Raw genomic sequence first — 17635 nt, forward strand, 5'->3', positions numbered from 1 at the left:
TTGGCACAGCTGGATAAGTTTGTTCTCACTTTGTTCTAAGATGCCTTTTTGCACATCAGCAGAACCTGCTCTCATCTCCATTTCCCTGCATAAAGAACACTCCCCTCCACCTTGACAACCTTGGATCCAGCAGACCTTTGTCCTCACTCCTCTCCTCTACTGGTTGTACCAGTCATAGAAATAGAATGAATAGGATGGCTTGGAACCTCTAACCCTGGAAAGTTGAATGGTGATGCCCGTTCTATTCATTGTATTTCTACAGTACAAGTGTCCTCTCCCCTTCTGCTGACTGGGCTGGGCTGCATGGTACAGTTGTCCCTTTATTTGATTTGCTACCTCAGTGAGGCTGGCCGGGTCCTCCGTGGGTCCCTGCTGGTTCTCTGCTGGGTCCCTGAGTCACAGGCAGGGGCCATTCAGGGGCCAGGGCCACAATGACACTCACTGCCAGCCTGCCAATTGTCAGCTGTTGCTGCCAACTTTCCAGATAAAAGTGGTCAGTGGCCTGCAGTTGTCAGGATATTAGTGTTAAGGGGATTTGAACTTGGCGCCTCTCTGTTACCTGAATGCCGTTATTAGTGGGAGAGGCAGAGAAAGTGTTTTTATTTTATTTTATGTTTTTATATTTTGTGAACATACTTATTGAATGTTAGCTACTGTGAGCTTCAAAAGTATTGGGACAGTGACATTTTTTGTTTTGGCGCTGTACTGCAGCCCTTGAAATTATACACTGTCTATGAGTTTTTTAAATGTATTTTTCATTTTTTTACCTTTATTTAACTAAGCAAGTCAGTTAAGAACATATTCTTATTTACAATGATGGCCTATGAACAGTGGGTTAACTGCCTGTTCAGGGGCAGAACGACAGATTTGTACCTTGTCAGCTCTGGGATTTGAACTTGCAAACTTCCGGTTAAAGTACAGACTGTCACCTTTCATTTCAGGTTTTTTTTCATCCATATCTGGTGAACCTTTTGACAAATTACCTCACTTTTTGTACATAGACCTCCCGTTTTAAGAATAATGTTTCTAGACACTTCTACATTAATGTGGATACTGCCATGATTACGGATAATCCTGAATGAATCATGATTAATGAGTGAGAAGTTTATAGACAAACAAATATCATACCCCCAAGACAGGCTAACCTCTCACCATTGCAATAACAAGGTAGGTTAGCATTTTTTTCAAGGGTATGATATTTATACTAAACTTTTGACAACTTTAATACATGTGAATTTGTCACACTACTTTTGTTCCCTTAAAATGGGGGGACTATATACAGAAAGTGCTGTAATTTCGAAACAGTTCGATATGGATAAAAATACCCTCAAATTATAGCAGACATTCTGCATTTTAACCTCAGTCATTGTGTCATTTCAAATCCAAAGTGTTCAGAGCCAAAACAACATGCGTCACTGTCACAATACTTTTGGTGCTCACTGTATATATCCTAGTAGTAATATTCATGTTATGTGGCTGTACATTGGTATAGTATGCCCGTTCCTGCCCTTTAAAAGAGAATCCTTGTAAGGGCCCCGGACAGGGAAAGTTAGGCTACTGTGCTGGTTTAGCCTGTATCTGGGGCTGTCCTGTTTTAGTGCGCTGTTTCCCTGGGCCCTGTGAGTTCTGTAGCTGCCAAGTCTGATCCTGTCTGTCTCCATGTGACGTCTGATCCCCTAAATCGCTGCGTCACTGTGCGGTCCAGGCACTCAGCTGTCCCCCTCGGGCCGCCTGACCAGCTCACACTAATCCCCCCCCAGCCCCACACAGGGCTAAATACGCACACTCACGCTCTCCCCTAGTGTTTGTATATATAATACCAGTCAGAAGTTTGGACACCTATTCATTCAAGGGTTTTTCTTTATTTTTACTGTTTTATACATTGTAGAATAATAGTGAAGACACAAAAACTATGAATTAACACATGTAAACAAATCAAAATATATTATGTTTTAGTTTCATCAAAGTAGCCTCCCTTTGCCTTGATGATGACAGCGTTGTACACTCTTGGCATTCTCTCAACCAGCTTCATGAGGAATTATTTTCCAATAGTCTTGAAGGAGTTCCCACATGCTGAGCACTTGTTGGCTGCTTTTTCTTAACTCTGCAGTCCAACTCATCCCAAACCATCTCAATTGGGTTGAGGCCAGGTCATCTGATGCAGCACTCCATCACTCTCCTTGGTCAAATAGCCCTTACACAGCCTGGAGTTGTTTGTGGTCATTGTCCTGTTGAAAAACAAATGATAGTCCCACGAAGCGCAAACCAGATGGGATGGCGTATCGCTGCAGAATGCTGTGGTAGCCATGCTGGTTAAGTGTGCCAGACAGTGTCACCAGCAAAGTACCCCCACACATCACACCATGTCTTCCATGCTTCACGGTGAGAACCATACATGCGGCGACACGGCGGTTGGAACCAAAATGTGCAAATATGGACTAATTGAACCAAAGGACAGATTTCCACCTGTCTAATGTGCATTGCTCGTGTTTCTTGGCCCAATCAAGTCTCTTCTTATTATTGGAGCCCTTTAGTAGTGGTTTCTTTGCTGCAATTCGACCATGAAGGCCTGATTCACGCAGTCTCCTCTAAACAGTTTATGTTGTGAAGCATGTATTTGGGATGCATTTATTTGGGATGCAATTTCTGAGGCTGGTAACTAATGAAATTATCCTCTGCAGCAGAGGTAACTCTGGGTCTTCCTTTCCTGTGGCGGTCCTCATGAGAGCCAGATTCATCATAGCGCTTGATGGTTTTTGCGACTGCTCTTGAATAAACTTTAAAAGTTCTTGAAATGTTCCGGATTGTCTTAAAGTAATGATGGACTGTTGTTTCTCTTTGCTTATTTGAGCTGTTCTTGCCATAATATGGACTTGGTCCAAATAGGGCTATCTTCTGTATTCCACCCCTACCATGTCACAACACAACTGATTGGCTCAAACGCATTAAGAAGGGAAGAAATTCCACAAATTTTAACAAGGCACAACTGTTAATTAAAATGAATTCCAGGTGACTACCTCATGACGCTTTTTGAGAAAATGCCAGGAGTGTGCAAAGCTGTTATCAAGGCAAAGTGTGGCTACTTTGAAGAATCTAAAACATAAAATATATTTTTATTTGTTTTACACTTTTTTGGTTACTACATGATTACATGTGTGTTATTTCATAGTTTTGATGTCTTTAATATTATTCTACAATGTAGAAAACAGTAAAAATAAAGAAACCCTTGAATGAGTAGGTGTGTCCAAACTTTTGACTGGTACTGTATGTGTGTGTGTGTGTAACCAAAGCTGTTATCAGGATCTCTGTATTTGTATTTCCTCCCCATCTAATCAAGGGGTACAGGCCTGTGCCCCTGACTACTGCAGTAATAGATTGTATAATGCAGGCCGACAAATACGTTTCGCTTCAGTGAGGTTGTAGACGGTGCAGTGGCAGCAGGCTATAGGCCAAAATAAAATGGTTGGACAAGCCTTTAGAAAAACAGTCTGGTTATTTATTTTTTCGTCCCTTGTCTGTGTAGTCTGGTCATGCCTCTAGAAAGTGTCATCATCACTGTGAAAACCTAATGAGCTTTCTTTGCCTGCCCTGATGCCCCCACATCACTTGGTGACTTTGTAGCCTGATGATGTATAGAGTTCCTTTCAGCTGTGTGTAAATGGCCTGCCCTACAGAGACCTATCATTATAAGGACCTACAGTTCTATCTCCAGCCCTAAAGCAGCAGGCCTGGTCTCATTGTGCTGTGGCTCCCCTGTGGGTGTGTACTGGGGACAGGCCTATAGTACTGCAGAAGGATTTATGCCAGAGTGAGTGGGTGGGAGAGCACTGTAAATCTAGCGTAGTGGACCCCTTATTACTCAGGCTTTAGGCTGTGAGTAGAGTCTGTAGAAGGGATGGGTGTTCAGATGCTCACCTGTGGTGCCCAGCTGGAGGTGGAGATGATGGGTTTATGTATGTACAAATGAATACTAACAACACTGTGTTTGGGAGGGCTGATGACATCTGGTGAATACATCCTTTATTTTCAGCCTTTTTGAAGGTGTGTTTGACTGAGTACAGTGCATTTGCTTGGATAGGGACTTAATCTGCACGTTCTATAGATCTGTCTTATAATTCTGCCTATCTTGTCTCTCAGTTGTATCTGAGCGGAGGTCATGACCCCAGAACAGGTTTTCAACTCTGACCTGTGACTGTACACAGTGTGTTCTAGTGAGTGGTTCCTGTGCTACATAGGAGTGCAGAGAGTGATGGAGAGAGACAGACCCTAGCGGGGTAATCTAGGTCTGAGCCCATAGGGGAGCTGATCTGATGGGCCTGCAGTCGGTGTAAGCCCCAATAAAGCCTGTGTGTGTGTGTTTTCCACGTGCTTTGGGTCTGTGGAGAGGTGCACCAAGCATGGGATTATACCTCTGGGAATAGGCAGTCATGCTACAGAAGACCAGACAAACAGAGGGAGTGAGAATGGGAGATTGAGGTAGGGAAAGAAGTGTGTTTTAGATGCATAGAGAGAGAGAGTGTGGGAGGATGGCAGAACGTGGGTTTTTATTTTTATTTAAAAAAATATATATTTCACCATTATTTAACCAGGTAGGCTAGTTGAGAACAAGTTCTCATTTGCAACCTGGCCTGGCCAAGATAAAGCATAGCAATGTGAACAGACAACAACACAGAGTTACACATGGAGTAAAACATAAACAAGTCAAAAACAATAGTAGAAAAAAAAGAATCTATATACATTGTGTGCAAAAGGCATGAGGTAGGCAATAAATAGGCCATAGGAGTGAATAATTACAATTTAGCAGATTACATTATCAGATGAACATGTGCAGGTAGAGATACTGGTGTGCAAAAGAGCAGAAAAGGAAATAAAATAAAAACCGTATGGGGATGAGGTAGGTAAATTGAGTGGGCTATATACCGATGGACTATGTACAGCTGCAGCGATCGGTTAGCTGCTCAGATAGCATATGTTTAAAGTTGGTGAGGGAGATAAAAGTCTCCAACTTCAGCGATTTTTGCAATTCGTTCCAGTCGCAGGCAGCAGAGAACTGGAAGGATAGGCGGCCAAATGAGGTTTTGGCTTTAGGGATGATCAGTGAGATACACCTGCTGGAGCGCGTGCTACGGGTGGGTGTTGCCATCGTGACCAGTGAACTGAGATAAGGCGGAGCTTTACTTAGCATAGACTTGTAGATGACCTGGAGCAAGTGGGTCTGGCGACGAACATGTAGCGAGGGCCAGCCGACTAGAGCATACAGGTCGCAGTGGTGGGTGGTATAAGGTGCTTTAGTAACAAAACGGATGGCACTGTGATAAAATGCATCCAGTTTGCTGAGTAGAGTATTGGAAGCTATTTTGTAGATGACATTGCCGAAGTCAAGGATCGGTAGGATTGGATAGTCAGTTTTACTAGGGTAAATTTTGCGGCGTGAGTGAAGGAGGCTTTGTTGCAAAATAGAAAGCAGACTCTAGATTTGATTTTAGATTGGAGATGTTTGATATGAGTCTGGAAGGAGAGTTTGCAGTCTAGCCAGACACCTAGGTACTTGTAGATGATGGGGAGGCAGATGAAGAGGGTAAGAGAAACAGGCTAGAGGGAGAGAAAGACAAGGATTAGAATGAGACAAAAGCAGACGCACCATCGGTCGCACGTGCACCAACCCTCTCCTCCTCAGAGTTACTACCTAAAGGTCAGAGCCGTGACGCAGATACAGTGCCGTACAGCTCCGTCTATTCAGTGACATCTGGGTCAGTGCAAAAGCCCATATATCTGCGAGTCACTGTTGCCAGTGGGATCATCCATTTTGACTCTGTGGTTATCAAGCTGCACCGCTCCTACTCACATCTACTAACGCTTTCATACTCGCTCCATCTCTTTCTTTATCGCTCTGTCTTTCTCTCTCCCTCACACTCTTCCCCCTTTCTGTGAGCGCTTCAGCCAAAGTAGCTAATCAGTCCCCACTCCATCATCCTCACCCCCCATCACTCAGCCTTCTCTCCAGATTGAGTGAAGTTCTGGATGGGGCAGGTGGGGTGCAAATGGTCCCCCTTGCTTAGTGTTCATGAGTATGGAGTATAACTTGAGAGTAAGCATGTTGAAGCGTGTTACAGAAGACAGACACTGAAGTTGTTCTGCCTCGCTCTGCTTTTGAGTGGCTCAGCATGATGAAAGGAAGTGGAAATTGATAGAAACTCATTATCTAAGACAGTCAGGATATTAGGACTTGTTTTACGTCACTGGTGAAATTAGACTAACACACTTTGATGTATTTTATTCCAGTGTCTAAATGTGGGGCTCTGGCGAAATGGTGCTCATGTGATTCTGAGTTCTCCTGTCTTGTGGGGTGTGTCTCAAGGTGGTGCTGGTGAGATGGAACGAGCCCTTTCAGAAACTGGCCACTTGTGACACAGACGGAGGGATCTTTGTGTGGATCCAGTACGAGGGCCGCTGGTCTGTGGAGCTGGTCAATGATCGCGGGGCTCAGGTGGGATACACTATGGGCCAGTTTCCTGGACACGGAATAAGCCTATTCCTGGTCTAAAATGGTACCCTATTCTCAAATAGGGGCCATTGGTAGTACACTATATAGGGCAGTGTTTCCCCATTTCTAGTCCTCCAGTACCCCCAACAGAACACTTTTTTTGTAGCCCTGGAAAAGCTCACCTGATTCTACTCATTGAGGGCTTAATGACAAGTTGAATCAGGTGTGCTTGTCTGGGCCTACAACAAAATGTGTGCTTATATTTTATGTCTTATAGCAATTGGGGTTAAGTGCCTTGCTCAATCAAGAGTTTTCAACTAGTCGGCTTGGGGATTCGAACGCTCTTAACCACTAGGCTACCTGCCGTTGCTAGGCTACCTGCTATTGGGGATACTCGAGGACTGGAGTTGGAAAACACCGATATAGGGAATAGTGTCCTATTTCAGATGCAGCCCTGTGCTAAAAAGCATGGTCAATGGAAATTCTTCATTGAGTATAGTATCTGACCTGTCCTCTCTGAAACCCCCCCCCCCCTCCACTTTTCCTGTAGGTGAGTGACTTCACCTGGTCTCATGACGGTACCCAGGCTCTCATCTCTTACCGTGATGGCTTTGTCCTGGTGGGCTCGGTCAGCGGCCAGAGACACTGGTCATCAGAGATCAACCTGGAGAGCCAGATCACCTGTGGTATCTGGACCCCCGATGACCAGCAGGTAACTAGTTCTACTACTCTACAACGCACCTGACGACCAGCAGGTAACTAGTTCTACTACTCATTTGACGACCAGCAGGTAACTAGTTCTACTACTCATCTGACGACAAGCAGGTAACTAGTTTGAATACTCTACTACTCACCTGATGACCAGAAGGTAACTAGTTCTACTACTCTACTACACACCTGACGGCCAGCAGGTAACTAGTTCTACTACTCACCTGACGACCAGCAGGTAACTAGTTCTGCTACTCACCTGACGACCAGCAGGTAACTAGTTCTACTACTCACCTGACGACCAGCAGGTAACTAGTTCTAATACTCACCTGACGACCAGCAGGTAACTAGTTCTAATACTCTACTACTCACCTGACGACCAGCAGGTAACTAGTTCTAATACTCTACTACTCACCTGACAACCAGCAGGTAACTAGTTCTACTACTCACCTGACGACCAGAAGGTAACTAGTTCTACTACTCACCTGACGACCAGCAGGTAACTAGTTCTACTACTCACCTGACGACCAGCAGGTAACTAGTTCTACTATTCACCTGACGAACAGCAGGTAACTAGTTCTAATACTCTACTACTCACCTGACGACTAGCAGGTACCTAGTTCTACTACTCACCTGACGACCAGCAGGTAACTAGTTATAATACTCTACTCATCTAATGACTAGCAGGTAACTAGTTCTACTACTCACCCGACGACCAGAAGGTAACTAGTTCCACTACTCACCCGACAACCAGAAGGTAACTAGTTCTACTACTCACCTGATGACCAGCAGGTAACTAGTTCTACTATTCACCTGACAACCAGCAGGTAACTAGTTCTACTACTCACCTGACGACCAGCAGGTAACTAGTTCTACTACTCACCTGACGACCAGCTGGTCGTAGAGTATTAGAACTAGTTACCTGCTCACCTGACGACCAGCAGGTAACTAGTTCTAATACTCTACTACTCACCTGATGTTGCACAGAAGCTGTTTTGCTCCAGAACCACTCATTGTGTAACACCCACCTGACCCCTTGGTTTGATGGGGGGCCGTGTTTAACATATGGAATCATGTAGTAACCAATACGTTGTTAAACAAATACAAATATATTTTAGATTCTTCAAAGTAGCCACCCTTTGCCTTGATGACAGCTTTGCACACTCTTGGCATTCTCTCAACCAGCTTCACGAGTTAGTCACCTGGAACACATTTCAATTAACAGATGTGCCTTGTTAAAAGTTAATTTGTGGAAATTCTTTCCTTCTTAATGCGTTTTAGCCAATCAGTTGTGTTGTGACCTGGTAGGGGTGGTATACAGAAGATAGCCCTATTTGGTAAAATACCAAGTCCATATTATGGCAAGAACAGCTCAAATAAGCAAAGAGAAACAACAGTCCATCATTACTTTAAGACATGAAGGTCAGTCAATCCAGAACATTTCAAGAACTTTGAACGCTTCTTCAGGTGCAGTCGCAAAACCATCAAGCGGCATGATGAAACTGTCGCTCATGAGGACCACCACAGGAAAGGAAGACCCAGAATTACCTCTGCTGCAGAGGATAAGTTCATTAGTTACCAGCCTCAGAAATTGCAGCCCAAATAAATGTTTCACGGAGTTCAAGTAACATCTCAACATCAACTGTTCAGAGGAGACTGTGTGAATCATGCCGAGATGGTCGAAACCACTACTAATGGACAACAATAATAAGAAGAGACTTGCTTGGGACAAGAAACACGAGCAATGGACATCAGACAGGTGGAAATCTGTCATTTCGTCTGATGAGTCCAAATTTGAGATTTTATGGTTCCAACCGCCGTGTCTGTGAGATGCAGAGTAGGTGAACAGATGATCTCCGCATGTGTGGTTCCCACCGTGGAGTATGGAGGAGGTGTGGGGGTGCTTTGCTGGTGACACTGTCAATGATTTATTTAGAATTCAAGGCACACTTAACCAACATGGCTACCACAGCGTTCTTCAGCGATACACCATCCCATATGGTTTGTGCTTAGTGGGACTATCATTTGTTTTTCAACAGGACAATGACCCAACACACTCCAGGCTGTGTAAGGGCTATTTGACCAAGAAGGAGAGTGATGGAGTGCTGCATCAGATGACCTGGCCTCCACAATCAGTCGACTTCAACCAATTTGAGATGGTTTCGGGTGAGTTGGGCCGCAGAGTGAAGGAAAAGTAGCCAGCAAGTGCTCAGCATATGTGGGAACTCCTTCAAGACTATTGGAAAATCTTTCCAGGTGAAGCTGATTGAGAGAATGCCAAGAATGTGCAAAGCTGTCATCAACGCAAAGGGTGTCTACTTTGAAGAATCTAAAATATATTTTGATTTGTTGAACACTTTTTTGGTTACTACATGATTCCATATGTGTTATTTCATAGTTTTGATGTCTTCACTATTCTACAATGTAGAAAAATAGTTTAAAAAAGAAAGCCTTGAAAGAGTAGGTGTCAACTTTTGACTGATTCTGTACATGCTATATTCATGTATATTTGTTAGTTATATTAATGTTTAATATGTATTATGCTCTTATTTGTTATACAGTAACGCGTCATACATTTAAATCCTTGACACTGCTTCTTTATGAACATTAAAATGAAAGTGGTCACTGACTAGGGTCAGTAGTTTTTCCTGATAATGTGATCTTACCTGACCAGGAAAAACTCCAGGTTCTAACCATCTCTGTGATCATGATAGAAGGAAGACAAAGTGTTTTTCCACAGCCACAGTATTTTAGTTCCACCATTTGGGGTGAGCAGGCATTTTGCTAATATCATTTATTATTACGGTAAGCACCCTATATTAGAAAAGTTTGAAATGAAATACGTTTGCTAATATGGCTACAACCATCAAACTAGGAGTAGTAGTTTAAAGGATAATAAACTGGTGCACTTAAATGTTATAACCGTATCGTTCTATTTAAGCAATAAGGCCCGAGGGTGTGTGGTATATGGCCAATATACCATGGCTAATGGCTGTTCTTATGCACGACGCGACGCAGAGTGCCTGGATACATCCCTTAGCCGCGGTATATTGGCCATATACCACAAATCCCAGAGGTGCCTTATTGCTATTATAAACTGTTTACCAATGTAATTAGAGCAATAAAAATGCATGTTTTGTCATACCCTGGGTATACGGTTTGATATACCACGGCTGTCAGCCAATCAGCATTCAGGGCTTGAACCACCCAGTTTATAATCGCATCTATTCCGGCAATTTAGTACGACATGGATTTTTGGCCATATCGCCCAGCTCCAAGTCGGACTGACTGCTGCCCAGGTCCAAGTCGCACTCACTGCTGCCCAGCTCCAAGTCGGACTCACTGCTGCCCAGCTCCAAGTCGCACTCACTGCTGCCCAGCTCCAAGTCGCACTCACTGCTGCCCAGCTCCAAGTCGCACTCACTGCTGCCCAGCTCCAAGTCGCACTCACTGCTGCCCAGCTCCAAGTCGCACTCACTGCTGCCCAGCTCCAAGTCGCACTCACTGCTGCCCAGCTCCAAGTCGCACTCACTGCTGCCCAGCTCCAAATCCGACTGCTTATCTACATGATCTGTCTTAGGGAGGTGTTTTTGTTTGTTTGTCTGTGCTCTGACACGATGTCAGCTCAGTTTAGTTTGTTGGAGAGTTTGTTTCTGTCTCTCCAGCTGATCATCTCTCTAGTGCTGCACTTTCATTATTTTTAGTAGACAGAAATATCCTAGACTAGATTTTAGGGCCAAGACACATGTCCATTGTTCGCTGTAACATATGGACAATAAAAGTTGTATTCTATTCCAGATTCTAGGACCAAGATGACTTAACCATTGGTGTCCCTCCCTGGTTCTGTGTAACTGTGTTGTCATGTCTCTCCCCCTGCAGGTATTGTTTGGTACTGCGGACGGCCAGGTGATCGTGATGGACTGCCACGGGCGCATGCTAGCCCACATCCTGCTGCACGAGTCAGACGGCATTGTCAGCATGTCATGGAACTACCCCAGCTTCCTGGTGGAGGACAGCAGCGAGAGCGACACAGACTCTGACGACTACACACCACCACAAGGTACACTACTCTTACAATCCTTACCCAAGCTACGCCCCAGTTACACCCCTTAGGCCCTACCCACACACCTTTACAGGTACAGTTCACCCCCCTTCCCAAACCTGAAAGGTACAAATCCTCTCCCTCCAGAATCCTCTGTTTATGCCACCCTTCAAGCTACAGTAACAGGCAGCCTAGGGTCACAGCAGGCACTCTCCTCTCAATCTGTTGTCTTCCTGTCTCCTCACCAGGGTTATGATTTACTAATCTGGTAGGACAGAAATACTAGTTCACAGCATGAGAGATTAATCCGCCATAGAATACAATTTTAATCTGTAATAGGTTTAGGTTCGTTGATAAGACACGATGCCTGTTGGGAGCAGAATTCCAGGGAAGCATGGGTCCAGCTGGGTACCTCCCTCTGTGCAGATGAAAGCAGATGTGTGGCCATCTGTTCTCCTCTAATCTTTCCTCCTCTCTTTCTCAAATTTTTACATTATATCTCTCCTCCAGTGACCTGCTATGATGCCCTGTTTTTAAGAAAGGTCAACTGGGGTATGATTGAGAGAAGTGACCCTGAAGCAATATAACCCCAACATCCAATTTTAGGAAACGTGTATGAAAATATTGACATTGGATTCCTAATGCTTCATAGTTTATATATAGAATTTAACTTTTAAATTATTTGACATGCATGTCATTTGTGACACTCACTTCACATGCACACTGCTTTGTAACTCCCTGTGGGCCAACTAATTAACGGTAGGAAATGGGACCGTGATCATTGGACTGCATCGAGCTCAGTCTATTAAAGCAATCCACTCCCAGACTGTGGGGGAGTAGAGGACAGGGACTCAAGAGGCCACTAAAAACAAACGAGTGTGACCGAGCGGAGGGAGGGAACAGATAGACTGAGAAAGAGGGAGGGATAGAGCAGAGTGAGGAGAGTAGGGGACACAGTGGGTGCGGGGAGGACGTGTGCGACATAGGGCTGATATTTGACAAAGGGATGGCCTAATAGCTGACTTGGTTTTGGGGACGGTGGCGGACAGATGTCAAAGTCACACATCACCGGACCCCTGGTTGTGCATCACACTGCCACCCTAGTGACCGCCAGTCTGGGCCTTTGTCATGGAAACTGATTTATGGATAATATGGCCCCCAATGTCATGTTTTATATGGTGGCTCAGCCCTATCAAAAAACGAATGGGATTCTGAGTGAACTTCCCAAACCCATAACCCCAACCATATGGCTTTCAGGTCACATTGAATTGAAAGTAACATTTAATTCTGTCTTTTCGCTGCAGTCATTTACATGTGGCTCTGTGCCACGGCAAAATTATTGCTGCCATGTGGGGAAAAAATAAATATGCAACATTTTAATATTTCTGCGAAGGTACACTTTGAAGATGCTAGAACAGTCCACATTTACTTTTTGTCTGCAAACAAAACGAGTAATGAATAGAAAAATCAGACTACACTGGAGTACAATAGCTTCTGTTTACCTATTTGGCTTGTTGTATGTTCTTTGCGAGAGAAATATTCCTCTTGAGGCTCATTCAAGTTACGAATAGGGAGGGAAACATGCTTTCTAACAAGCAGTCAGTGCACAACAATTCTTGCTATCGCGGGGGAAACAGACATTTTAATGGCCTTTGTTAAAAAAGGGGGGGATCTTCCAGGTTTCCATTCCTACTTTATGTATTTCTTAACTCCTAAATATGGGCGAACTGCACCATTTTAAACCTGGTGTTTTTAGTAGAGGCATGGTTAAGCACATTACTGCTCTGCAATTCACTGTGAGTGCATAGGGGAGAGTGGGGCTAAATGCAACCCGGGACAATTGTCGGGTAACTTGGGGTAAAATGCCACCCTACCTAAATATATATATATATATATATATATATTTTTTTAAGTGACCTAAAAGATCATGACGAGACAAATTATATTTCTTTGTTGAGTAAGAGTAGTGGCAACCAGGGAAAGTGTTGTGAGGGAAAATTGTGACATGGATGTGGTTTCTGTGAGAAGTACAGGCATGTTTTTTTTGGGGAAATTCAATTCATCAATAGGATGCTAACCAGTTAAAATAAACTCAGAAACGTCCTCTCACTGTCAACTGCGTTTATTTTCAGCAAACTTAACTATTTGTGACTCTCAAACCCGGATCCGGGAGCGTAATCATCGCCTGACACGAATTAGCATAACGCAACGGACATAAATCTTCCTAGAAAATCTTCATATTCATGAAAATCACAAGTGAAATATATTGGAACACAGCTTAGCCTTTTGTTAATCACCCTGTCATCTCAGATTTTCAAAATATGCTTTACAGCCAACGCTAGACAAGCATTTGTGTAAGTTTATCATAGACGAGTATAGCATTATGCCTTGCTAGCAGCAGGCAACCTTGTCACAAAAATCAGAAAAGCAATCAAATTAAATCGTTTACCTTTGATGAACTTCGGATGTTTTCACTCACGAGACTTCCAGGTAGATAGCAAAAGTTCATTTTTTCCCCAAAAGATTATTTTTGTAGGCGAAATAGCTCCGTTTGTTCTTCACGTTTGGCTGAGAAATTGCCCGGAAATTGCGGTCACCACAACGGCAAAAAATATTCAAAATTAGCTCCATAATTTCGACAGAAACATGGCAAACGTTGTTTATAATCAATCCTCAAGGTGTTTTTCTAATATCTATTCGATAATATATCCGCCGGGACAATTAGTTTTTCAGTAGGACAGATTGGAGTAATGGCTGCCTCTGTATTTTACGCGAGAATCTCTCTCGGAGCAACCATGTGACCACTTACGCAATGTGGCCGCCTACGGCTATTCTTCAACAGAAATGCGTAAAACTACGCCACAAGGCTGTAGACACCTTGGGGAATACGTAGAAAACGTAAACTCGTTGATGGCACATTCACAGCTGAATAGGGACTCATTGGAACGCAGCGCTTTCAAAACCTGGGGCATTTCCGGATTGGATTTTTCTCAGGCTTTCGCCTGCAACATCAGTTCTGTTATACTCACAGACAATATCTTCACAGTTTTGGAAACGTTAGTGTTTTCTATCCAAAGCTGTCAATTATATGCATATTCTAGCATCTTGTCCTGACAAAATATCCTGTTTAAAACGGGAACGTTTTTTTTTCCAAAAATGAAAATACTGCCCCCTTGTACCAACAGGTTTTAACATATGTAAATATTTGTATGAACATAAGATTCAACAACTGAGACATAAACTGAACAAGTACCACAGACATGTGACTAACAGAAATTGAATAATGTGTCCCTGAACAAAGGAAATAAGTCAGTATCTGGTGTGGCACAGCTGCATTAAGTACTCCAGTGCATCTCCTCTTCATGGTCTGCACCAGATTTGCCAGTTCTTGCTGTGAGATGTTACCCCACTCTTCCACCAAGGCACCTGCAAGTTCCCGGACATTTCTGGAGGGAATGGCCCTTACCCTCACCCTCCGATCCAACAGGTCCCAGATCCAACAGGTTCCAGACGTGCTCAATGGGATTGAGATCCGGGATCTTCGCTGGCCATGGCAGAACATTGACATTCCTGTCTTGCAGGAAGTCACGCACAGAACGAGCAGTATGGCTGGTGGCATTGTCATGTCAGGATGAGCCTGCAGGAAGGGTACCACATGAGGGAGGAGGATTTCTTCCCTGTAGTGCACAGTGTTGCGATTGCCTGCAATGACAACAAGCTCAGTCCGATGATGCTGTAACACACCGCCCCAGACCATGACGGACCCTCCACCTCCAAATCAATCCCGCTCCAGAGTACAGGCCTCGGTGTAACGCTCATTCCTTCGACGATAAACGCGAATCCGACCATCGCCCCTGGTGAGACGAAACCGCGACTCGTCAGTGAAGAGCACTTTTTGCCAGTTCTGTCTGGTCCAGCGATGGTGAGTTTGTGCCCATAAGCAACGTTGTTGCCGGTGATCCGTTGAGGACCTGCCTTACAGGCCTACAAGCCCCCAGTCCAGCCTCTCAGCCTATTGCAGACAGTCTGAGCACTGATGGAGGGAATGTGCATTCCTGGTGTAACTCAGGCAATTGTTGTTGCTATCCTGTACCTGTCCTGCAGGTGTGATGTTCGGATGTACCGATCCTGTGCAGGTGTTGTTACACGCCGTCTGCCACTGCAAGGACGATCAGCTGTCCGTCCTGTCTCTCTGGACAAAGCATCGATCATCATGTCACCAGAATAAGACCCTCGATATTTATTGGAGCATCAAGCTCATCACCTTATACATTCACTAACCCTGTGAAGATCATTCTAACTTATTTCATATGTAGCCTAATAAACTGCATGCTTTCCCCAATCGTAGTGGGTGGACCACACAAACATCATCACATGACAAAAAGATCCCACCACGTCGAACGAACAAACAAATTGCCTGTCGGCATTTATAACATTTTACCGGCATTTCATGTTTCCATCAGCCAGGTTGTGACTATTTTCATGAATCAGGTAATTCATCCGCATGAAATGGTTGGATGATAATGTGTTTTATGTTATTGGGCTCATTTCGGGAACTGGAAATTGTAATTTTAAAGGGTGTCATCAGAATTTATTTTTCATTCATTTGGAGTAGAATATCCTTTTTTTAAAGTCACCAGAACTGAGCTTCTCGGTCCTACATAAAAATTATCCAGGGGCCACGTGGGTTTACCCCCCACTGCTACAAATTTTTACATTTGAATCATCATTTTACCCTAATTCAATGGCTCTTGTCAAAACCAACTCCCCTCATCCCTCCAATGGCCTGGAAGCAGTACTGTACAGCCACGTTACCAGTTTAATCAAGGGGCCGATATGTGATATAACTGTTTTAATAGGCCTTTGTTAGAGAGACCCGTGTGTTACACAAACCTGTCTGTTTCCTGCATCTCCCCTGGTCTTTGGTTTGGAAAGAATTTCTTTGGTGGAACACCTCTCCGCCTCATTGGGAAGTGATGTGCATGATTAGCAGCTCACATAACGGCCTCCATTTTATGTGCACTGTTTTTTTTAACGTGTTTTTATTGCGTCTTATTGGTTGCATCGATGCCTGGGCCAGCCTCCCCCGGTGATGTGTTTAGAGTCTGGTCAGTCGGTGTGGGGTAAAGTTCAAAAGTGCTTGCCTTAGCTGGAACGGTAATTATGCTCTAATTCACTCATTTACAAAAGTCGCTGGTAATTGATTGGCGCTGAGAAATTATCTGCGGGAAGGGCAGGCTAGCGAATGACTCTCAAGGCGCTGGTTGAAGATGCCAGACCTTCTACTGCTGCTGTCTGACTGCAAAGATTACATTGATATATTTGCTACACCATGACACTGTAGCGTTTCTTCTAACTAAACGATACAACCAGTACATCACACACTGTTTAGTACAGGGCTCGGTTTCCCAAAAGCATTGTAGCACTTAGTTTCAATGGCATTAAGATGATCTTAGTGCCACGATGTTTTAGGGGAACCCAACCCTGGTCAGTTTCATAGCGTAGCACAATGCGGAGAGTCGGATGGAACCTTGACATTTTTTCCTGACAACGTGACCTGATCAGTTCCTCATGTTTAGTTAAACCTCCTGGTCCTCCATCACCGATCGTATGTTCACATAAACCATGGACTAATACAGAACAGTCACGATAGTTGTCCTTCGTCCCTTTGAGGCACCCAAGATTGACATGGTGTACAAAGCAGCGGTGGCTGTGTTTTATGAAGGTGTGTTATTTATAGCCCTGAGAGAGTGGATGGATGGTACTAAGGTGAGATGCACGGGTGTCTTTGTGCTTTTGAATAGGACACAGTAGAGTTCACTACCCCAAGATTAATCACTAGGAGCAGCTGCCAAAGATGCAGAAATGTCCTTGTGTCCCACTACCCCTCCCTTATTACACACACACACACACACACACACACACACACACACACACACACACACACACGGTGTCCCTCACTCTCAATCAATTTTATGGCCCACTGGAAATGCATATTGATCACACCATCCTCTGACTTGGTTGCTAAGAAGCTATCAACGTATAATACAGGGAATGCTTGCATTTGGTCTGAATTCCAGAAAATATAAGAAAGAGCAATTTGTCTTAGTCGGATTGTCAGTCTCTCTGAAATAGAATCAGAATAGGATCATGGTTGACCTGGTTTTGTTTCACTCTATTGACCTCCCCCTCGGTCTTTATCTAGTTGTGTTTGGGTCTCTTTGTTTCTGTGGTTGTGTTGTGGTATCCCTCTCTCTGACCTGGTCTTGTTGTGGTCTTTGTCTCCACAGTCCAACGTTTGAAGCCTCTGCTGACGGTCAGCTTCACCTCTGGAGACATCAGCCTGATGAACAACTATGATGACCTCTCCCCCACTCTTATCCACACTGGCCTAAAAGGTA

General features: G+C 44.1%; 1 protein-coding gene across 1 annotated transcript in view; it reads left to right on the forward strand.

The window, feature by feature from the left end:
- Positions 1 to 17635, forward strand: part of tulp4a (TUB like protein 4a) — a 53651-nt gene that overhangs the window by 21067 nt on the left and 14949 nt on the right. Inside the window, 4 exon segments of the mRNA XM_064991272.1 lie at positions 6359 to 6487; positions 7035 to 7196; positions 11072 to 11252; positions 17525 to 17632. Coding sequence (XP_064847344.1) covers positions 6359 to 6487; positions 7035 to 7196; positions 11072 to 11252; positions 17525 to 17632 — 580 coding nt within the window.

Source organism: Oncorhynchus masou, chromosome 16 (assembly GCF_036934945.1).
Source record: "Oncorhynchus masou masou isolate Uvic2021 chromosome 16, UVic_Omas_1.1, whole genome shotgun sequence".
NCBI classification, from domain to species: Eukaryota; Metazoa; Chordata; class Actinopteri; order Salmoniformes; family Salmonidae; genus Oncorhynchus; species Oncorhynchus masou.